This window comes from Lynx canadensis, chromosome B1 (assembly GCF_007474595.2).
Source record: "Lynx canadensis isolate LIC74 chromosome B1, mLynCan4.pri.v2, whole genome shotgun sequence".
Classification (NCBI taxonomy): Eukaryota; Metazoa; Chordata; class Mammalia; order Carnivora; family Felidae; genus Lynx; species Lynx canadensis.
In genome coordinates this window covers 194,727,823-194,752,961 of record NC_044306.2, presented here as the reverse complement: position 1 = coordinate 194,752,961, position 25,139 = coordinate 194,727,823, and the positions used below count along the sequence as shown (strand labels likewise).

Below are 25,139 nucleotides of genomic sequence, written 5' to 3'. Positions count from 1 at the left end.
AAATTACATTTCAGAACTTCACGGCACAATATGGCAGTCTGTGAGTAAAGTGCTTTCCAGACATTTTTGACTTATCTAAAGTATGCTCGTTTTTTGCTTAAAGAGGCCTCAAGGGACGATGGAGCTGCAGGGTGTCAATCGCTCTGTCACTTATTATCCAAGATGATAAAAATTGCTAGGTTTTCTGAACTAGGTATGGAATAAATGATATGATGGGTGGAGTTTGCTTCACAACACACCAAATGCAGGGAATGGGGGAGAGGGGGAAAGGACCTTAAGTGAACGGGGGCACCGGGGACACAATATTATTCCCCTTGCGTAACTTGCTGCGGGATGCTGGGTGCAGGGGACCTCACTGTATATGAAATTTTCTGCAATTTTTAAACATTTTCTTATGATTTACAATACAAGAAGTGATATTTTGAACAGAAGGGGGGGATCAAGTATTATGGCCTGGGATAGTACTGTTTGTTAATTCTCAATTTATCCACGATGATGGATATTTATATATATAAAGAATTTTGCGGTGTCTCCTCCATGTGAAGTCAGGAATGAGGGCTTGATGACAGGCCATGCTGTGTGAGGAGTGACTCCTGGAAGTGATACAGGAATGCAAGTTCTAACATAGTGTGTTATTGTGACCTTTGGGCAAGTCACTTCTCCCTGCATCTGTTTTCTGGTCTATAAAATGGGAAAATCAGGCTGTTGCCCTCTGGGGGTTCTTCCTTCCCTGATGGCATGAAATTCTTGCTGGAATGTGAGCTCCGTGCACATCAGGATCCTGTCTTCCTCTTTCAACTTCTATCCCCCCGGGGCCAGGAACACCACCTGGCACACAGAAGGAGTCAATAACATTTGTTCGTTCAATGAGTGAGTGAACTGCCTTATTTTTAAACATGCAAACTACTTTTCTCACAAGAGCACACTTCTTTCCCTACAGTGAAAGCAGACTGAGTTCATAAATCACACTGAACTGGCAGCTGGGTGGCTCAGTCGGTTGAGCATCTGACTTGATTTCGGCTCAGGCCATGATCTTACAGTTTGTGAGTTCAAGCCCTGCAACAGGCTCTGCGCTGACAATGTGGAGCCTGCTTGGGATTCTCTCTCTCTCTCTCTCTCTCTCTCTCTCTCAATAAATAAATAAATAAGCTTTAAAAAAAGAAAAGAAAGAAAGAAACTACACTGAGTCTTTATGGCTTGTTGAACTCACCTTGAAAAGCCCAGAAAGTGCCAATAGGCATCTCCTTAATGTATACCATCCTCATTGTTGTAACCTATCAGGGCTAAAGGAAAGTTGACAGCCTGACCCACAAAACCTTGCCCATCGTCCTTCAAGGGTTCCTACCACTCCCCAGGACAAAGCCCAGAACCTTCCATGGGCAGCAGAGCCATCCTCCTTCCAGGCTCATGCTCTTCTTTGTTCTTTCTCAATGGCCTTCTTCTACGCCAGGACCTTTGCACATGGCAATCCCTGCACATGGAAGTGTTTTCTCACCCCTCTTCCTGGCTATTGTCTGCTCCTGTTTCATATTTCAGGTCAGATGCCCTCCCTGATCCATACTCTCGGCTATGTCTCCTGTTAAACACACCTGTAACACCCTTCACCTTTCCTTCAGAATGGTTTCCAGAGTTTACTGAACTTATCAAATTACCTCATCTGTCCTTAATATGATATAATTCCAAAACAACTTCATACTTCTCCCATCACTTCTTCCAATCAAATGTGTTTGGATCTTTCTTCCCCGTCCTTTCATGTCACTGCAGGCAAATTCATTAACTTTCCGGTCACTTTCAGTTACATGACCCAGTTTCATTATTTAATTGTGACTCATTTTCAGATATTAAAAAGACCAATCTAAAGAATAACTTTCATCTCACATCCAAAACACAGTTTGTTCCCTTCCTGTGCCTTCAGTTCAGGATATACTATGGGTTTTCCGCTTTTCCTCCATCTCCTACCCCTACTTCTGCTTCACACATGCCTAGAGTCAGACCACAGGGTAAGAGAATTAGAAAAACATGATCAAAGTATTTTGAGATATCACCTCATGCCAGTCAGTCTGGCTAAAATGAACAAATAGGAAACTATAGATTCTGGCAGGGATGTGGAGAAACGGGAACGCTGTTGCACTGTTGGTGGGAATGCAAACTGGTGCAGCCGTTCTGGAAAACAGTGTGGAGGTTCCTCAAAAAATTAAAAATAGATCTCCCCCATGACCCAGCAATAGCACTGCTAGGAATTTACCCAAGGGATACAGGAGTGCTGATGCATAGGGGCACTTGTACTCCAATGTTTATAGCAGCACTTTCAACAATAGCCAAACTATGGAAAGAGCCTAAATGTCCATCAGCTGATGAATGGATAAAGAAATTGTGGTTTATATTCACAATAGAATACTACTTGGCAATGAGAAAGAATGAAGTATGGCCTTTTGTAGCAACATGGATGGAACTGGAGAGTGTTATGCTAAGTGAAATAAGTCATATAGAGAAAGACAGATACCATATGTTTTCACTCTTATGTGGATCCTGAGAAACTTAACAGAAGACCATGGGGAGGGGAAGGGGGAAAAAGTTAGAGAAGGGGGGAGCCAAAGCATAAGAAACTCTTAAAAACTGAGAACAAACTGAGGGTCGATGGGGGGTGGGAGGGAGGGGAGGGTGGGTGATGGGTATTGAGGAGGGCACCTGTTGGGATGAGCACTGGGTGTTGTGTAGAAACCAATTTGACAATAAATTTCATATTTAAAAAAAAAAAACAAAGTATTTTTACTCAATACGTGCTATTTGCATGGTTCTCTCCTGGCACACATGGCTGTGCCCCAAGTCTTCAAATGCCAGCTCTCTCTGGTTGAACATATTCCCAGGGCCGGTAGAAGCTTTCTGAAAGACCTCCATAGTGTAGAGTTCCCTGAATGGATGAATCACTCCTTGGTTGGTATTTTGCATTGCCCTGCGCCAGCCTCAGGTTCTGTATGTAGCTGCTGGCTTCTTACTGGCTTCCTCACCCTAGGAGGACTCTATCCTGGCTTAAGGTCCCATCTAATGGCCAACCCCACCTGCATCCTCAGCACCATCTGCCTCTTGAGAAGGCAAGGAGAGGCTCTTTGCCTCTCCAATGGCTACCCCTCTACTGGCTGTCTTCTCTGATGGCCTTCTGCCTTTACAGAACTAGAATTCTCTGGTTTCTATGATCACATAAGACATCAAGCTCCAGGGGTGGGCCAAGCTCCCCCACAACTTGTTTATCACATGTCTCTGATCCCACGAAAGCTGCAAAGCTTTCAGTTTCACAGTTTAGCGAAACATCCAACTGGAGAATAAATAGCTTCTTTCTTGCAGGCACCTTCCACATTATCAGTGATCCTTTGGGATCCTCGCCACTTGGTTGGAAAGTTGGTGTCACTCTTCTCTTACCTCCCTTATCGGAAAGGAGGGGAGAGCTCCTCAGCACTTCCTTATCAGCTATTATCTCCCTACCTTGAAGGCTGTCTTCAACCATTAATCATTTTTGAACTTCTAGTTTTCTCTTATGTGCACTGAAAGTGGATGCTGGTCCAGCTATTTTTGGCAAGTCTTAAGTGGATGTGTGGGAACCGATTGCCCATTTATTCCCTACTTTGGGTCCTCATCTGAAACTCCAAGATGATAAGTCATCCTGTTAAACATAGTTCTGTGAGTATTTGATGAATGTCTGTCTTTTCCAGTAGACTTTTCCTCTATAAGGGCTCTGTGTTTACTCTCCCTTGAATACCAAGACCAAGCATTCAATGTCTAGCATATAGTAACAGCTCAATAAATATGTGATGAGGTAATCGGGGGCACCTGGGTGGCTCAGTCGGTTGAGCGTCCGACCTCAGCTCAGGTCATGATCTCACTGTTTGTGGGTTTGAGCTCTGTGTTGGGCTCTGTGCTGACAGCTCAGAGCCTGGAGCCTGCTTCGGATTCTGTGCCTCCCTCTCTCTCTGCCCCTCCCCCACTCGTGCTCTGTCTCTCTTTCTGCCTCTCAAAAATAAACGTTTTAAAAAATTTTTTTTAAATAAATATGTGATGAGGTAATGAATAGAAAAACAATATGAAAGAAGAAGACCAGATTTGTATCATTAAAACACCCTGGTTTAGAAGGACTAACAGACAGAGCAACATTCGAACAATAGAAGATCAGGCAAAGATTCCCAAAACCTGGCTATCCATCAGAATTACTCATGGAGCTGTTGAAAAATATAAATGCTTAGATCTGATCTGTTGGTATGCTGATTCAATAGATCTCATTGAGAATCCATGAGCTAAGATGCATAAGAGAGATCTAAATAATGTGCCAGGAGAGCTCCCGGGAAGGAGAGGCTGTACCTGATGGGGAGAATCAGCGAAACTTTCTGGGGCATCAAGGAGACTTTCTGGACAAAGCAATGCATAAGGATGAAAAATGTGAGCAGGTGAAGAAAGAGGCATGGGGAAGACATGGTTATCAGGAACTTGTAAGCCAGAGAAGATGAAATAAGCAAGGCACTGTGACTACAAAGAGATTAGATTCTGGACAGAATCTAGTGCTTTGGGGAGGAGGGGTCAGATGGTCTTTCCACCTGATTGAAAGCTCTTTGGATGCAGAAACCTGACCTAAAGTTAGCAATACCCAGGGAGGTATGTGGTTGGTGAGCCAACTGTGGATTAGACTGCCTACATTCTTCATCTATAAAAGGAGGAGGATGAAATTATTCACCTCAAGAGGTTATCATGAAGATTAAAAGACGTATTGATGTAATGTCTTAGTCTGTAAGTGCTCGTTATATATCAGCTAGAACTTTTTTTTAATAATTCTAGTACCGAATAAAATAGCCAGTTCTGCAAATATCTTCCCAACGTTGCATTTAGTCAAGGTCAGGTTGGTGGCTTGAAATAGGCCATGATGGGAAGTTTGTTGTTTTGTTGTTGTTGTTGTTGTTGTTGTTGTTGTTGTTGTTGTTGTTTTAAATCACTAATCATCAAGGAAATGCAAATCAAAACCATAATGAGATACCACCTTGTACCTGTCAGAATGGCTAACATCAAAAAGACAGGAAGTAACAAGTGTTGGCAAGGATTTGGAGAAAAAGGAACGCTCATTCATTTTTGGTAAAAATGTGAATTGGTTAAGCCACTGTGGAAAACAGTATGGAGGTTCTTAAAAAAATTAAAAATACCACATGATCCCATCATTCCACCACTGGGTATCTAACCAAAGAATATGAAAATGCTAATTCAGAAAAACATATGCACCCTCACCATGGGAGTGTTTATACACCGAGGAAATTGGCAAAACTACAAACTTGAACCCTTTCTTTGAGATCTGAACCAACACATTGTTAGATGCTCTGTGGATATTGATTGGATTGGTCTAGACTGAACAGACTTCAGTTGAAAAGTGAGTCAAGGATACAGGAAAACAAAAGCACAAGCTGAGAGGAAAAACTTCTCTGCATAGGCAAAGCAGAGGAAGACCTTGGCCTTGGAATGACTGACAGGAAAAAACAGAATATGATTTTTTTACTCTAAGCTAACGAAATAAGCTTCAGCATATTATTTTACCCATCACTTTCACCATTGTCTCTAAAATAAGCATCAGAAAAGCTGAGTGAAATAGTCACTAACAAGCTGTAGCCCCATCAGAGCTCTGAATGCTCTAGGAGAAAATTTCAAAGGCTAGTTCTCTCTGGAAAGATGTCCGAGAAGATACAGTTAATAAGGAGTTATCTGAGATGAAAAATAATTTTAAAAATCTAATATTGCAAAACAGAAAAATGCATGATACCTCAATAATACAAGAAACTTTATCATCAAATATTAAAGAGAAATTAAGGAAGTTGCAAATGACACAGGAAAGAGAATATAAATGCCCGTAAATTGTATCAACACTTGGCCAAGGGAAGGCAGTAACACAAAAATACATCTGTCTGTTTTGGAAGTCAACAAACCACTTCTAAGTTCTTTTTAAATTTTTTTTTTTCAACGTTTATTTATTTTTGGGACAGAGAGAGACAGAGCATGAACGGGGGAGGGGCAGAGAGAGAGGGAGACACAGAATCGGAAACAGGCTCCAGGCTCTGAGCCATCAGCCCAGAGCCTGACGCGGGGCTCGAACTCCCGGACCGCGAGATCGTGACCTGGCTGAAGTCGGACGCTTAACCGACTGCGCCACCCAGGCGCCCCAGCCACTTCTAAGTTCTTTAATAGAGATTGTGCTATTTCATAGAATGAGTGAGAAAAGCCCTTTAAGAAGTCATTACTTTATATAAATAAATTAACACATCAAACGGCTGAAACACCTGAAATTAAGCTTGTAAGGACTGATATTCTAGTTCAGCCTCTTACAACACTTCAGTGTCAGAAGTGGGGAGATTCCTTCAAGTCAGATAGTCAAGGCCATCTTACACATAAAAGTGTTATGGTGTGACATTATATTGGTACTGAGCTAATGGAAGCATTTAGCCCCAGGGACCTGCTTTGCCTGTTCAAGTTCAATACGGTCATGCGGTTTTTCAATACGGTCATACGGTTTTATTTCAATGAATTGCTAGGATCCCATTTACTTTTATTAGCACATGGACTACTCAAGACCTAAATACTCCCCTCCATGAGCAACCTAAGAATTCTAGGGGCTTGCTTGCTTCAAAAGTGGTCATCCCAACTTCCAACCTACTTCCAAGGAAGATGTAGAAAACAAAACCTTTAAAAAATTTTTTTTTCAACGTTTATTTATTTTTGGGACAGAGAGAGACAGAGCATGAACGGGGGAGGGGCAGAGAGAGAGGGAGACACAGAATCGGAAACAGGCTCCAGGCTCTGAGCCATCAGCCCAGAACCCGACGCGGGGCTCGAACTCACGGACCGCGAGATCCTGACCTGGCTGAAGTCGGACGCTTAACCGACTGCGCCACCCAGGCGCCCCGAAAACAAAACCTTTAATTGTCCGCCCCATCCCCCACCGTTGATTTAGCTGTCACCAATTTGTGACATTGTTGAACACTAGTCACGCACATTCCAGTAGATGCTTGTCCATTTGTGGGAGATACTGTTGCTGACCCCAATAGTACCCCCTTCCTAAGTTTCAGTGTAATGATCCTTTTAATTCACCACTATGTGTTTAACCACTATCCCCCAAATGATATCTGCTCTGACAGAATGACTGAAAGCAGACCAATTCGCAGCCTCATTCATACACTGTACCAGAGCCGCCACCCCGAAATCCTTTAGACCTTTTGGCCCAGATTCCCACTTACCTCCTGGTCAATTCCATTCTGTAATCCACCGTGTCCTTTCTTGGGGTGTCCTTTCTGGATGACAGGATTTGGACCAGGCCAACCCTGTAGTCCGTGACTAACTTCCCTGAAGTTGCATCATGGAGAGGAATTGGACCCTTGGTTCCTTCCTTCCAGAAGACCATGGATGCTTTAAGCAAATAATCTCAACACCTCTCCAGCCAAAAATTCCTAAGAGGAAAAAGCCTTCATCGAACTACTATCAAGTACCTCCTTGTATGCACAGCACTAAAAGAGTCACTTGAGTGACTTCTCTCAGTAACTGTCTCCTTAACTGTACTTGTATCTCTACCCATGTGTATAGAAGTGGCATTTTTTAGAAATTCCATCTCATCAGCCACAACACATTGTTAGGGGATATTAAGAACTGTGAGAAAGCTTAGAAATAATGAAGGATGCCATTTTATTTTGAGGAGGAGAAGACAGACCCAGGGACTCCATCTGATTAAGACCATACTTGATAAAATGATGGTAATCAGGGAAGGAAGGGGATAAAATCTGATGGTGTTAAGGGTACTAACTTGTAACGAGTGGTTAATAAACCTTAGAGCTCTAAGGCACAATTTGATGAATATAGATAATATTATTGTACTATAATTATATAATTTGATAACAACCATATTACAATATTTAAGTATACCAAAGAACACCATACACCTTAAACTTACACAATGCTGTATGCAAAATTGACCAATTTTTAAAAACCCGACTCTAATTAGGCAGAAAATAACTGTCTCACTTCTGTGCCCAAGGCATGGTTTTTACTACCCCATGATAGCATTCATATTTTGGACAGCCAACAAATCCAAAAGACCATTTTCCTCCAGATGGGAGGGTGGACAGCTAGGGTAAAATGAAGATCATCAAGATGGGGATCCCATCCATCTTCTTGGTCAAACTTAGCATCAGTGTTCACTTTGATAACTCTGAAAATACTTCTTCCAATTAGCGTTCTCAATGGCTTGAGAGGAATGGTGGGGAAAGCAGGATAAAAACAAGATTTTTCCGACACTGAATTTCCATAAATGACGTCATGAATTATATATTGCTGTTGCTAAGGAGATGTAAGAAGTATGTATCAGAAGGAAACAAAGAAACTGATTACACCAAAGATGAGCAGTCACAGGCTTTGGAGAACCATTCTGCTTTTTGAGTTGTTATGATCAATTCTCTATAGTAACAAAGACATATCAGTCTTCTAAAAATACCCAATCATTTATCCATTCAGCAGAAAACAAAGAAAAGATCAGTGCAGTGCTCATAACCCTCTTCCATTTCGGAGCACATAGGATGCAGGGCCCTTTTCCTGCCACGTTGACCAAGAATATTTACCACCTCTCCCTGTTTAGTCCACGAGACACCACCCAATTTCCAGAATTTGAAGATTCTACCTTGAAAATTCTCAACTAGGAAATGACTCTCTTCTCTAAGTTAACAACTAATTTCCAGTCAGTGAGTAATTTTTTTCCTGAAACTTCCACTCAGTGGAAAACAAATTAAGAGGGAAAAACTTAAGTAAACAAATCTGCAAAAGAGGCCACGACATACAGAGGTGGAGACACCTCTAAACTCACCAGTCAAAGAAAGCAGGAGCTTCAGGTTTATCTCAAACAAAACCGTAATTTTGACCAGCCCCTGATTGAGCCTCACCCCATGAATGACTTCCAGGACCTCTGGCTTTTTGGGACTAAAGGAGAAAATTATTTTTAGCACAACTATTTGGAAACCTCTGAGAACTTGGATCTCTTTTTCTGTCTGGTACCAAAGCAAGTTTTTCGCTGAAGCTCTCATGAAAGATCCTCAGTCTCTTGTGGATTTAGAATCCTGGAGCAAGCCACCAACCCAGAGAAAGGTATGGTGTTTCTTTTTTTTTTTTTTTTTTTTTTTTTTAGAACTTTGGCAAATGTAGATGCAGTGGCCCATTTCATGATGGTAGCTTTGGAGTTTATTAAACAGACAGCTCTGTAAGAAAAATCCATGAAACTGAAGACTTGAGTTCAAATCTCTGGTCTGACAGTAGTTTTGTGGCCATAGACAAGTTACCTGTCCAATCGACCACAAGGGGGTCCTTTGGAAAGATGATACGGACTTAACGTTGCTCTGTAGGCTACAAAATCTTTGCCAGCTCTCAGAATATTTTACTCTTATGCTATCATAGCACTTTACATAAAGCAGTTGAAGCTTTATCAATCATGAGCTGTTGATATAACTAAATGTTGAGGAATACATGCTTTCTTCATTCAGCCTTCACTGAGCCTCTCCAGTCTTGGTCCTAAATGTTAGCGATACACAGTTTATATTTCGGTGGAGAAAAAGCAAGGAGATAGACAGTCCTAACACAGCGTAGTTGTGAGGTGCTGCACGCCGCGTAGTGACAGGAGAAGGGAAGGTTTTCCATGGCTAACAGGAAAGGCACTTCTGAGGAGGAAAACTGGAGCCCCAAAGACAGAGATGAGGAACCAACATAACAGAAGCTTCTGGTATATGAACACCTAAGTGCTCTACCCTGTCTTGCTCACTCCTAGGGTCACTCCTAGGGCAGCTAGGGAAGGATAAAACCTACTATTGCGAAATGTCTTCCTCTGGGGGCCAAGGATATGTCACGTTTTGGCCACGCCTGGTTACCTATCTTTTCCCTAATGATTTCCAGGCAAAATACATTCTCAAGTCAAACTAGTAATCAAGTCAGCCCTTTGTCATGAAGTGATGTGACAGTTTCCCTCCCATGATATGGGGGAAAACTCGAGTGTTTGGAGACAGGAAGAGCTCAGTTCAAATCCTGCCTGTGCCATTTTTATGGCTGTGTGGACTTGGGCCCTCAGAGTCTCAATTATCTTGTTTGTAAAATCGAGATAATATCACCTACTGCATACGAGTGGTTTAGGGATGAAGTAAATGCTGTTTTAAAACACCCAGCACAGGGGGCCTGGGTGGCTCGTTTGGTCAAGTGTCTGACTCTTGATTTTGGCTCCAGTCATGATCTCACAGTTCATGAGCTCAAGCCCCATGTCAGGCTTTGCACTAATGGCATGGAACCTGCTTGGGATTCTCTCTCTCCTTTCTCTCTGCCCCTCTCCTCTTCATGCTCTCTTTCTCTCTCTCTCTCAAAATAAAAATAAATAAATAAATAAATAAATAAATAAATAAATAAATAAAACACAGCACAATAATAAAAATGCTAGTATGTTCCCTGCATTCCAACTCATCTGGGTTTTTTTTTTTCACTTAGTGTTTTTTCTGTTATGGTAAAATATACATAACATAAAACTTACAATTTTTAACTATACAGCTCTGTGGCAGTAAGGATACTTACACTGCTGTACAACCATCACACCATCATCTATCTCCAGAACTTTTTGAGACTTTGAACTCATTAAATATTAACCCCCACCCCACTCTCCAGCTGCTGGCAAGCACCATTTGACCTTCCATGTCTACAATTTTGACTATTCCAGATATGTCATGTAGGTAAAATCATGCAATGTTTGTCCTTTTGTGACCGGCTTATTTCACTTAACATAAAGTTTTCAAGATTCCTCCATGTTGTAGAATGGGTCAAAATTCCCTTTTAATGGTCGAATAAGATTCCATTGTATGTAGGTACTATATTGTGTTTATCCATTCATCCGCTAATTCACCTTTTTGCTGTTATGAATAATGCTATGATGAGAATGGGTGTGCAAATATCTGAGTCTCTGCTTTCAGTGCCTTTATGTATATACCCAGAAGTGGAATTGCTGGATCATATGATAATTCTAGGTTAAGTTTTTTGAGGAATTAACTTACCGTTTTGCACAGCTGTTGTGCCATTTTACATTCTACCAAGTATGTTTTTTCCAGGTTTACTGAGATATAATTGACATATAACATTGTGTAAGTTTAAGGTATGCAATGTAAAAGTTTGATACATATATGTATTGTGAAATGACTATGGCAATAAGTTAGTTAACACATCCATCACCACACATAATTATCATTTTTCATGTGCACTAAGAACATGCAGTAACATCTCTTCTCTTAGCAACTTTCAAGCATGCAAGAAAGTATTATTAACTACAGACACCATGCTGCACATTAGATCCCCAAAACTTATTCAGCTTGTAACTGAAAGTTTGTATATTTTGACCACCATCTCCCCATTTTCCCCACCCTCCAGCCCTGGGCAACCACCATTCCACTCTCTGTTTCTATGAGTTCAGTGTTTTAGATTCCACATATAAGTTAGATTGTACGGTGTTTGTCTTTCTCTGACTTCTTTCACCTAGTATATTGCTTTCAAAGTTCATCCGTGATGTCACAAGTGACAGGATTTCCTTCTCTTTATGGCTGAATAATATTTCATTGTATATATACCACATTTTCTTTATCATTCATTTGCCAGTGGATATTTAGGTTGCTTCCATGTCTGGATTATTGTGAATAATGCTGCAATGAACGTGGGAATATAGATAGCTCTTTGATATCCTATTTTCTTTTCTTTTGGATATATACGCAGGGGTGGGAGACCACTGCCAAGGATCTTTTTCTCTGTGTTCTCTTCTAGAGGTTTTCCAGTTTCAAGTCTTATATTTAAGTCTTTAATCCATTTTTAGTTGATTTTTTGAGTGGTATAAACTAGTGATCTAATTTCATTCTTCTGCATACAAATACACAGCTGCCCAACACCATTTTATTGAAGAGACTATTCTTTCCCCAGAAAGTATTCTTGGCTTCCTTCTCAAATATTAGTTGACTGTATATACATGGGTTTTTTTAATAAGTAAAAACATGCTATTTATGAAGAGATCTCAACCAGTGGACACATTTTCTAAAAGTTCAATTTTTGCAGTGATTTATTCAGTATTTCTCCAAGTACTTTCATGATGAGTTTAGCAAGAACAAAGGGTTCTATCACTAAAAATCTTAGAAAACACTACATGCTACATTCCTGCCTTACACATTCAAAACACATTTTTGACATAAAGAGTGTGAAATCTATAGTACCACAAAGTAAATATAAGTTTCAAAAACTGAAAACCTGTTACTTTATAATCCCTACAGAAAAATAGGATACATTAACATCCCAAGACAGATCTGCACAAGATTAACAATATTTCCAGAGCTTTGATTTTCTCACTCCAAAGGAGCGTGATGTGGGAAAAAATACATTTTAGCACATATTCTACATAAATTTGCATATTCAATGTAATTCTTCAAAATACTTTGTATGAGGCATGACTGCAAATGTGTATGAGGTTTCTTTTTGTAGTTTTGAAAATGATCTAAAATTGGAGTATAGTATACATTGAGTTGTGTACTTTAAATTGGTCCAATTTATGGTGTGTAAATTAAATCTCAATAAATCTGTTAAAACATATTATAATGTTTATAAAACCATGACCCACATAGTGCAGTCCCAGCCAAAATAACCAAATCCACTGCAACCCAGTGGGACAGTGGGCAAAGGATAGATTATTCAATATAAGGTGCTGAAAATATACAGCTGGATCCCTACCTCACACTTTTTATCAGAAACATTCTAATGGGTCAAAGATTAAATGTGAACAAATGAAACAACAAAGAAACTGAAAGTGGGAGAATTTTTTTTTTAGTATCGTGGAGTGAGGAAGGCCTTTTAAATGGAATAAATTGAACTTCAAAAATGTTTTTATAATAAAAATTTTTTAAAATTCATGAACAATACAAAGGCAAACTGGGGGAAGCTATTTTCTGCTCATATCATAAACTATGTACACACACACACACACACACACACACACAGTGACTTATTGTACTGTTGCTTATACAACAATGAAAATATCCCAAATATCCATCAGTAGGAGACTGGTTAAATGTAACACAACCATATAGTGGATATTCTATAGTCACTAAAAAAAGGATGGGGCAACTCTACCTACTTATAACAGAAAATCTCTTAGCTATCTGAAAAAGCAAGATACAGAAAGTTGCATATTTTTTGCCAAAGTGGAGAAGAAGACACACAAGAAACTAGCAACAATGATTGCCTCTAGAGAGGAGGACTGCATGTCTGGAAGACTGGGAGGAAGGGAGAGATTTACTTCTCATTGCGTACCCTTTTTTAATTTTATAAATGTGCATGTTCTATCTGTACCAAAAAAAAGGTAATTATTTAAAATATTTCTAAATACTTAGACTATGCAAAATTGAAACAACTGAAGTCTTTTGTTTGTATTTTTAAACACTGTGAGAGGGACCCACAGACCCCTTGAATATTTAAGTTCTTTTTTCTCTTTCCCTTACAATATTCTCATATTCCATTCTCCCATGTTTTTCATTTAGTTTTTCATAAAACACATACCTCACCCCGCCAAAAAAAAAACCAAAAAAACAACAAAAAAAAAACTTCTCTGTCCACAGCGTGAGTTTTTTATGCCAAACACTGTTCTAGATGGTTGTAGAAATCAATGACTAAGACAAAAATCCCTGCTGTATGCCCTCATCCCTTACATTCCATCAGATGGAGATATACCATATTTTTAAATCATAATAAAGGTAATAATAATCTAGTGAGTTAGAAGATGGTGGGTACAAAGAATAGAAAACAATAGAGCAGAATGAGGGGGGTGGAGGTATGAGATGGCAGATGGCAGATGGCAATGTTAAATACAGTGTAAGAATTGGCTTCAGGGAGAGGTTGGCATTTGAGCAAAGACTCAAAGAGGGAGATGAGTGAGTGAGACATGTAGACATCTTGGGGAAGAGAAGACAGAGGGAAGAGACAGCATGAAGGCCCTAAGGCAGAACATTCCTGGTGTCTTTGGGAAACACCAAGGCATTCTGAGAGACTGGAGCTGGAGACAGGGAGAGAGAGTAGCGGAGGATGAAGTTAGGGAAGTAAGGAGGGTGGGTGCCCAATCCAGTAGACTCTTGAACCATGTACCATGAGACTTTTGGCTCTTAAGTAAACTGAGGAAACATGGCAGGGTGATGCCACTGTAGTTTTGTATTATAACCCACACCCCTTTGTCGTCCTATAAACTGAGTCCCGAGACTCAAATGGCCAGTTACCACCACTTTGTCATTATGTGTCAGGCAGCACAACACATTGTTCCTCAATTCTGATGAGGACTCTTAATGGATAATCATTTTGAGAGCCTTTCAAAACTTCTAATTGGGGATGCTTCCAGCATTTAGACTATCATACAGACAATATTCTAATGCATTTGTCAATGAAAGGCAAACCATTTGTTCAATGAATGCATCTGTTTCAATTGTATTAAGTTTTTACCTCCTTTGAGCACCTTTTTGCCTGGCTATTGGAAATATTAATATCCTTTCTTCCAAGCGCATGTTTAGAATTTCTGCTTCTTATATTCACCATAACCTGGACCCTTACCCCAAGCTTCTTTGTAGACTGATCCTGACTATTGGCATGTTTGTGTTTTCAGCTTCTCCATCATAATGTTTGAGAAGCCACTGCCCACAGCGCCTTCTCTCCAAGTAATTTCAAGTTCCTCTTAGAACCAAGTCCTGGTCTCAGCTATAGGATGCCATCCCATGTCTCTTTAAACATTTAAACATTAAACTTTTATGAGTATCTCCTATGAACATGTTCTACTCTTTCAAATTCTTTCTCAAAGCCTCCTCTCATCCATTTTTTACACAAAAAAAGCTAGCAATTTCATCATCACAGTTTTGTTTTAACTGTGGCAGGGGTATGGATAGAATGTTCTTTCATTTTCTATCATCTGGGACACCTTTGAAAAGACTGGTATCTTTATCAGATCCACCGGGCTTTTCAGAAAGTGCCTTCATCCCAGTTGAGCAATGGAATCAGTAATGTTGAATTTGTGCTCTATTATAAGCAGACAGTGCACAGCAAAAATGTTCTCCTGGATGTGGGGGAGGGAGAACGGTGGGGAGAGACACTGGTGACTTGGAGATTTGGTGAAGGATACAGGGCCTATATCTGGGTAAGTTGCTTCAGTTTCTCACTAATAAGATTTCTAGGAATAGACTTATTTTGAATCACATGTGCACGCTGTGTTTTTCTCAATTTGTCATTCCTATGCTCTGGCAAATTTCTAGGTCTAATTCCAAGATGTTGCAATTTCCCCATGGGTATCATAAAACTGGTACAGTGCGCCTGGTTAATTTTCTGATGTGGCTGTAAGAAAGCAAGGAAGCCCCATCCGATTGCTTTTTTTACATTTCATGATTATTTCCTTTGGGCGGGTACATGCCAGGCATATACGTCAAGCGATGTTGAGATTTCTTATTAAAGCACAGGTCCAGCTACCCCAAAACTATTCATTTGCACTGCCCTAAAACCACGTGCATACATTCTCCCATCCAAGAAGCTGCTAATCCTAGGGACCGTTTAGCCTAGAAAGTCAGGTGTCCCAGCCCATATGGCCCACCCCTCAGTTTATATGCCAAACGTCATGCTAATAAACGATCCGTCATTCTCAGGATCCTGTTTGTGGAGGGAAAAACCAAGTCCTATTAGACCACAACTAAAGAGACCTGTTGTCTGCCTCCCTAGGCACATGTGACACCATGCATGGTTTAATTTCACTCAGCTCTTTAATTGAGCCCTGGTGCTAACAGCTTAATGGTTCACCAGGGCATTGTATTCTGCAGATTTTAAATTAAAGTTTGAGCCCCCCCCCCCTTAGGACATGCACAGTACTCCAATTAACACTAATTGGTTTTACACATGATTATCAAGTGAAAAACATGGTTTTCCTGAAAATGCCACTTCTTTTCTCCTGCTTAAAAAAACCCACAAATTCTGAGAAAATGACCATGGATGCATGCCAAGACTAGATATAAGGATGCCTAGCATAGTGTTTATATTGGCAGAAAACTGGAAGGAAATATCTACAATGGAGAATTGTGTACACAAAGAATAGTACAGAAAATGCAACATTTTTTAATGTTAAGAATAATTTTTGACATGGGAGGATGTTCATGATGTATTGTAAAGGGGAAAAAAAGTTGGAGACAAACAGGAGGGGCATAATATCATTTTCCTCCACAGCATAGACAGAAAGACCGGAAGGATGTCTGTATCAAAATGTAAAGAATAATTATCTCTAGTGGTGGGAATATTGTTGATGTTTATCTTATTCGTTTGCATTTCTAATTTTCTAAAAATAATGCATTATTTCTGCAAGAAGAAACCATCATTTTTCAAAGTCCATCATCGAGCCTACAGGAAAAAAAATGCAACAAGTGGCTTTATTTTGAATTTTTTTTAACCCTTCATCTCCACCAACCCTTGTGTGGGACACTGAGAACCCTCTATCAGTAATGTGTTAATAGTTTCCAACGGAATTACGAGAGGTAACTGAGGTTTTATACATGCGTGGAGAGGCGAGCGCTGAAGTCCGCGGTTGCCAATGCCCGCCCTCATGTTCATTTATGCCAAAACTACCACCTGAGAGGGTGGATTTATGTCCCTGTGTTTCTTTTCCAGAGCCAAAGATGTTTATCTTGCTCTATGTTACAAGTTTTGCCATTTGTGCCGGTGGACAGCCTCGGGGTAATCAGTTCAAAGGAGAGAGCTACTCCCCAAGATATATCTGTAGCATCCCTGGCTTACCTGGACCTCCGGGACCCCCTGGAGCGAATGGTTCCCCGGGGCCCCATGGTCGGATCGGCCTTCCAGGACGAGATGGTAGAGACGGCAGGAAAGGAGAGAAAGGTGAAAAGGGGGCTGCAGGTAATGAACGATGAAGTGCCATGAAACACCCCTCGTTCACCCACCCACCCTCCCCCGCCTTAAACCGCTTCCCTTCTCTGTTGCCTTTTCTAATGGGAATTGCTCCTGAAATCCCTTCTCTATTTCACCTTCCTTAATCATAATAATGTGTTGAGCCCTTACTATGCTTTAGATACCGCTCTGAACTCTTTACCTACACCTTATTTTATGGCAATGACCACTCTTTCGGTTATCCCATTTTACAGATGAGAACACAGAGCAATAACATGGTTAAATTAATTACTGAAGACGGAAGTTCACTGCTAGTGACCGGCAGAGCTGGACTCAAACACTGATGCCCGTGGCCATGGGGCTGTTATAGCTAGCAGGCAATGGCTGGATGTGCGAGGGCATGGATGGATAGACAGACAGATGGACAAGGAAGAGAAATGGACAGACGAAGCAGAGGCAGGAATTAGGAGCCAAAAGCACAGATGCCATCCTGACCTGTACTAAATATCCTGAGCAAAGCTGCATAAAGGACTTCTAGATTTTATTTTTCACAGATGAAATGGCAATAGCACTGTTTAGCCCACCTTTCGTAGCTCATCTCTTTCCCTCCTGTCCTGTCCCAGCTAGAAAAGTACATTCGTATCACTCTTAACAGCAACACAATTGCTCCCTACTACTTCAGGAATGTTTACTTTCTTTCCCCCCACAAATAAATTGGCCCAGGAAGATTGCCAGACTCTGCAATCCTTCAGAGTAAACCGAATTGAAATTCTAGAGAAGCTGGGTTAACTCTAAAAGAGGAAGCGATTTGGCATCAATCTTTAAAAACAAGTTTCTGAGTGTAAAGGCTAGGACAAAAGACAGGAAGAGAAAAGTCAATTAGTCTAAGAAACATGTCTCTATCTAGTCATTGCCCCTGATTTACTGGTGTTATGTGAAATAGCAGCATAATATACATGCAAGTTACTGGATAATAATTCATTTCTGAACTTGTTGTGCAGAAAATACTTGGAAAATCAGTAGCTACCGAATGTGTGAATATTGTTCAATATTAGATTAAAAACCTTTAGGTAAAGGTTCAACATCAGATAAAGAGCCTTTAATTTGGAGCTTACATCTTAATCTATCGTGACACCTATGACTACAACTTACCGCTGTGTCATGATCACGAATAGCCTTGAAATCCTGTAATAATAACAGGACCGTCGCTACATATGACCAACCCTTTTAGTTTCTTTACTGTGTCTGGAAGCAATAATGTAGTGCTTCCACAAGCATGTATTGGAGTCAGTCTGATTGAGGCTTAGATCTCGGCTCCTTCAATTACTAACTTAGTATCCTTGGACCAATAACCACTTCGAGCCTCAGTTTCCTCATTTGTAGATTGGGAGTAGTAAGGGTGATTGTGACAGTTAATAATACACGGAAGACACTCAGTAGGGTAACTGCCATCTGGTAAACACTCAGTAAATGTTAGTTCTTATTACATATCACACAGTGATCTGCAAACATGAGTCATAGCTAACTTGCTGAATATCCAAACTCATGTAATAAACTCGAAATGGGTGCTCAGTTTCATTAGGTAGTTCTGATATCATTTAAAAATACGCATGTGGAGAGGTGCCTGGCTGGCTCACTTGGTGGAGCGTGAGACTCTTGATCTCAGGGTTGTGAGTTTGAGCCCCACATTGGGTGTAAAGATTACTTAAAAAATAAAATCTTTAAAAATATAAGTATGTAGAGGGGCGCCTGGGTGGCTCAGTCAGTTGGGCATCCGACTCCGGCTCAGGTCATGATCTCACGGTTCGTGAGTTTGAGCCCCGCGTCGGGCTCAGTGCTGACCACTCAGAGCCTGGAGCCTGCTTCCGATTCTGTGTCTCCTTCTCTGTCTGCCCCTCCCCCACTTGTGCTCTGTCTCTCAAAAATAAATAAATGTAAAAAAAACATTTTTTTAAATATAAAAGTATGTGGATATGCATTCAGATTAAATTGAATGTTCATAATTATTACAAGGTTAACCATATGAGGTCAGCTACACCTCCGTATTCATGGGTACACCCAAGCATTGTCCTTCAACAAGCTTCTTGTGTACCTATTGTTATCCAGTATTATTCCAGACCAGTGTTTTTCAACCTCTATCCTAATGATATTTCAGGCCAAATAATTATTTACTGTGGGATGGCTATCCTATGCATTAGAGGACATTTAGCAGCATCCGACTAGCTGCCAGTGGCACCCCCACCAACTGTGACAACAAAAATGTCTCCAGACATTGCCAACTATCCCTTGGTGGGCAGTGTAAAATTGTCCCTGGTTGATATTACTGTTCTAGACAAGAAGAACACAAACATGAATAAGACATTGCCTTGATAAACATTTGGGTGTGGAAGGCCAATATAGAAACATATAATTACAATATTCATCATCATCATCATCATTATCATAGCCATTTATTAAGAACTTACTACATTGGGAATTTTACATTTAATACTTAATGTTTATCATAAGCCCATTAGAAACCATTATAATCATCAATAATTGTGTTACAATGAAAAAATTGAGATTTGGAAATAAAATGACTTTGCGAACCTGAGATTATTTAAATCCAATATGCACACATACACACATAAGGATTTAGAACATCTAAGAAAGGTAGGAATGCCTTTGTGATCAATGAAGAAAAACACACCTTATTTACAAACAACGGTAACAGAGCCCTGGTGTTTTGGGGATAAGCTGTTAATGCATCTGAAACTGGGCACAACATGGCTAGTAGTCTTTGATTCTTCTTTCCCCTTTAATGACACCACAAATGTCTTCTCCTTCATGTGCCCTTGGTAAACATCCCCACCACATCCATCCCAACCAAGCACAAGCAGAATCAAGCATATTTTTGCTCAACTTCTCTACCTTAAATTACAAATACAGAGCTTATCATACTGAATTAGAAACTTTCTATTAAAAATATGTCTCCTTCACTGGTCTATCATAATTACTGTTGTAGCAGAATAGTACCATTTAATTTAATCTGAATACACATCCATATAAATATCTTCAGATAGCACTGGAATCACCTCATGAAACCAATCATTCTAGTTTCTTATATGGCTTTGGATATTCATGAACTTAGCTATGACCCATATTTGCAGATCACAGTGTAATACGTAGTAACAGCTAACTTGAGGGTGAAATAGGTGTCATTCATATCAATGTCCCACTCAGTCCCTAGCATAGTGCCTAGCATGTAGTAGATGATCAATCAATATTACACAGTTTAGATGTATGTATGCATGCACACACAAACCCTGGGATGGATGGATGGATGGATGGATGGATGGATGGGAGAAAAAAATAACACCGAAGAAGAAATCTTTGTAAGCCTATTTCATGGAGAACTAAGAAATCCTCTCTCCAAGTGTTAGTACCTAAACATAGACTAACCAGTACTCCATAATTCTCCCTCTACGTAAGCATATGTCTAACTAAATAGGAAGAGGGAGACTGATTTATCCCTTCGTTCCATTATTCATTAATTGGCCATTAGCACAGGTGGAAACCCTTCATGCAAATAGGAAGAATTACTTCAAGTTACTACAGCTCATCTCTGATTATCTAATTCAATAACTATAGAAACCCAAACACTGAGATGGTAAAGATCTTTCCATGGCTAGCATTGTAAAATTGCATTTGTGATTTTATCTCAAAGAATTTTCAATAGGATGAGGCCTTAAGCAACCCAGTCCAACACCTTCATTTCAAGGACTGAGAAACAAGTCAGAGAGATGAAGCCCCTTCTTCAAATTCACGTAATGAATCCATGGATGAACTAAAGTGTGCTGGTCTGCTGAGCCACTGTTGACTGCTTTTCTCACTAGGTTTGGAGTGGATTTAAATCCAGTTCTTCATATTGAAGCATTTGAAACACAGACAAGTGACTTGCCCAAAATCATAGAGACAGGAGGATCGGAGTACATAATGAAATTTAGTAGTCAAAATTGTTGCTGATGCCAAAAAGTTTTTCTATTATACATCCAAGGTCACTCATGACCTTCACTCATGAAGACAGCAAAAGTTAAGCTCCTATTGAAGATAAAAATAACAATTTAGAATTTGTGGTCCTTGATTCAAAAGTAAATTTAACATAAAATTGTATTCATATTTTATTTCTACCAGAAAGAAGCAAACATTGAAAGATCACACTATTATGGCCTTATTTCAAGAAATCAATACCAGAGTATATTCTGGCTGGGACCAGGGGAATTTCAACTTCACAACAAAAGCCATCTAGAGCTTTAGGACAGTTCTGTGATCAGTAATGATACTGATCCCAGTCACCAAAAAAAGGGGTTTCGTTCATTATTAAAATCTTTGGTGCATCATAAATTGTTAAACAACCTCTTTCCAAAACTATTAAAACAAAATACTGGATGTTTTAAGAGTAAAGCATTCATTCTAAAATTTTCATTATCCAGAACATTTCGTGCCTAAATTTGCCAAGCTGAAAATTAATTAAACTCATATACTGGTGTGCATGTAATTTTCAAATAAAAGGTACCAAAGCACTATCAAGATAAAAATGTTCAACTTAATAAAGTTCCTGAAAGCAAATACATAGTTAAGAGTGAAAGTACACAGTATATCCATAATATATTTTCCCTGACTACAAAAGTCCTTCATGAATTTCCTATAATTTGGATATTTTTGAGGGTGTATCATTATACAAGCACTATCTATGGAACGGATTTGACCATAAAAATTAAAGGACATTTTTATGCTATTAAGTCACTGTTATTATATATACGGTTTAAAAATTAAATAGATGTTGCTTATCCCTTTCAACCGACGATCACAAGTTCTCTGCATTTAGCCTTTGGTTGATCTGTAGATGTAAAGATTTGGACAAACAGAAAATATTTCACTGTGGTGATTTTGAATTTGTTGAAATCCTTTCACAGATATTATGTCTTTTCTATATATAAGGAGACCCAGAGAAATTAAGGGACTTGCCTAAAATGATACAACCATTTAGCTGCAGAGCCAAACAGAATTTAGGATTCTTGATTCCAGCCCCAAAGGTAAGAGGCACTTTGATGGAGGGGAAGCATCATTACACTAAGACTTGGATTCCAGTCCTAGCTTGCTACAGAAGCCAGTTTCTCCACCTCTCTGGGATTCGATTTTCTCCTCCAAAAAAGAGCTACTGCATAGCGGTGGCATCACTATTTTTCAGTTATTGTAGCATATTGAACCCTCACTATGTGGCAGGTGCTCTTTATACTCGAGCTGCTGCCCTGGGGAGATGCTCAGGCTCCAGAGTCAGGCAGGCATGAGTTCAGATCACAGATCCGTCACGTACTAGCTTTGTTCCCTTGAGCAAACCAACTTCTCTGTAGCTCAGTCTCCCCATCTGCAATGGAAGTAATAATTCCTCACTCATAAAGTTGTTGCAAGTCCTAAAGAAGCCAATGCCTGTCAATAAAATGCTGTCCCTGGTACATAGTAAATGTTGAATAAATATGAGCTCATCTAATTTTGATTAATTATTTTATTATTAAAACTAATAGAAGTAGGGCGGGACATGAGACTAAATAACCTCTAAGGATTCATCTGGCTCTGTCTGCTCCCATGACCCCACTCTGGAAAATATCATTATGCTCAATTGAATTTCTCCTGTGGTGACAAATACCGTATGTGACTGATTTAGTTGCAGATGATCCATCACCAAAATAGCACTTAAATGATTTTTCATATACTCAGGAAAATTCCCCTGAAATTCTGAGGAAAATCTTCTATTTCTATTTTAATGCATCAGTGATTGTTTTTAAGAGATGCATCAGTATTTAGTAGTGTCCTATTGAAAGTTGGCTGGAGAGACAAATTCAGGGTGTGCTGGCACTGTGTGGACATGCTGTTTGTGACTGTATATCTAGAGGAACTATTAAATAAACTGTAAACTCTTTTTAAAGGTTTGAGAGGTAAGACTGGACCACTGGGCCTTGCTGGACAGAAGGGGGACCAAGGAGAGACTGGGAAGAAAGGACCCATTGGACCAGAGGGAGAAAAAGGAGAAGTAGGTCCAGCTGGGCCTCCTGGAGCAAAGGGGGACAGAGGAGAGCAAGGGGATCCAGGGTTGCCTGGAGTTTGCAGATGTGGAAGCATCGTGCTCAAATCCGCCTTTTCTGTTGGCATCACAACCAGCTACCCAGAAGAAAGGCTACCGATTATATTTAACAAGGTCCTCTTCAATGAGGGAGAGCACTACAATCCTGCAACAGGCAAGTTCATCTGTGCCTTCCCAGGGATCTATTACTTTTCTTATGATATCACATTGGCGAATAAGCATCTGGCAATCGGGCTGGTGCACAACGGGCAGTACCGGATAAAGACCTTTGACGCCAACACTGGGAACCATGATGTGGCTTCGGGGTCCACGGTCATCTATCTGCAGCCAGAAGATGAAGTCTGGCTGGAGATCTTCTTCACCGACCAGAACGGCCTCTTCTCAGACCCGGGTTGGGCAGACAGCTTGTTCTCCGGATTTCTCCTGTATGTTGACACAGATTATCTAGATTCCATATCAGAAGACGACGAGCTGTGATCAGGACTGCCGTCCTGAATGTTCCAAGATTTTTGTGGCAGACACTTTGACTTAATCTGGGGCCTTGGAAGGTGGAGGAAGCAGCAATGAGATCCAAAGAGACTCCCACTCAGATTCCAAAGCATTTACAGAAAATTCTAGCAGAATCTATTAAAACAAGATGAACCACCAAATGGTTGAAACCACACCAAGATGAATTATATGAAACAATAACCCCAGATAAGAATCCTCCTGAAAGCAATGTTCATAAATATTTAAGCGAATTAAAGACAATGTTAACAAATTTCTGTTAAACTCCCTGAGTGATAAAATCAGCTGGCAATGATATTGTCTCATTAAATCTTCATAAAATTACACTTTTGCTTGTTATTTAAGAGAATCCTCACACCCCAGAGTCTTTAACAGTTCTCAAAAGTCAAAAACTAAAGGTAAGAGATACTAAGTGATTGCAAGTAAGCGAAAGTGATAACTTGCCTTTTTTTGTTGTTATGCGTTCCTTCGTGCTCATATCTGTATTCACTCAACAGCTCTTAAATACGCCTGTGTGAGCCAGACACTGAGGTGCTAGGTCAGATCTGATCATGAGTTTGGACAAAAGCTGTGCCTTCATTCGGCTGGTGTGTGAGGAGCATGCTGTCACAATTCAGGGAGATGAGCACCTGACCAACAGACTGACTCCAAGCTGGACATTCATGGGAGCCGCTCGTCCTAGGGACGGGGCCAGAGAAGGTTTCACACGTGGAAAAACACTAACCGTGCTAAGTTGTGTGTATTTAAGGAAGTGGGAGGGATACAAAAGAAACAAGGAATTCTGCAGCTGCATTTACCCCATCCCATCCTCGAAACACCACTGGCATTCGCAATCAGAAAAGGGTGGAAAACCCAGAGATAAAGGGGACCTGGGAAGGGTAATGGAAATGAAGAGAAACAAGTTACTGAGATCAGCCAAGAGGTCATTCTCCTAAATTTGTTTAGCTTGATGGTTTCCAAGACAATTATTATTCCTCTTAGCTTGCACGTGAATGAGGACACTACCTTACATTGGTGGGAAGCATTATTTCTCATGGATTTCCGAGGTGTTGAATCCAAATAAAAGTGAAGTGTATGTGCACTGATTTATAGTGAAACGGTGGCAGTGAACAGGAGGAGGAGGGAAAGAGACCAGATGTCTGAGCAGATAACTGTCCCTTCCAAGCCTCATGGCCCCTGCAGTCCCGCTGTCCCTGGGGGACATGATTCCACATGATTTTTCATGATTTCTACTGACAGTGATAGGATTCCCTTACTCTCTTTTTGGTGGCTTCTTTTTTTAATGTTTATTTATTTATTTTTGAGAGAGAGCAAGGGGGGGAGGGGCAGAGAGAGAGGGAGAGAGAGAATCCCAAGCAGACTCTGTGCTATCAGCACAGAGTCTGACGAGGGATTCAAACCCACAAACCATGAGATCATGACCTGAGCCAAAATCAAGAGCCAATGCTTAACTGACTGAGTCACCCAGGCTTTTTGGTGGCTTCTAATTTTTCTTCCATGCTTTCTCTCTTTGCTCACTCACTCAGTAAACGTTTGT

General features: G+C 40.3%; 1 protein-coding gene across 2 annotated transcripts in view; it reads left to right on the top strand.

Moving 5' to 3' along the window:
• The window catches only part of C1QTNF7 (C1q and TNF related 7), a 75,718-nt gene extending 50,802 nt beyond the window's left edge, over nt 1-24,916 (top strand). Inside the window, exons 1-3 of one of the 2 annotated variants that reach the window (XM_030314178.1) lie at nt 8,845-9,147; nt 16,738-16,983; nt 22,941-24,916. In XM_030314178.1, coding sequence (XP_030170038.1) covers nt 16,746-16,983; nt 22,941-23,572 — 870 coding nt within the window. In that variant the 5' untranslated portion in view covers nt 8,845-9,147; nt 16,738-16,745 and the 3' untranslated portion in view covers nt 23,573-24,916. Of the gene's footprint in view, nt 1-8,844; nt 9,148-16,737; nt 16,984-22,940 lie in introns of those variants that run through there. The other variant, XM_030314179.1, reaches the window with a different exon arrangement.
• The last annotated feature ends 223 nt before the right edge of the window (nt 24,917-25,139 follow it).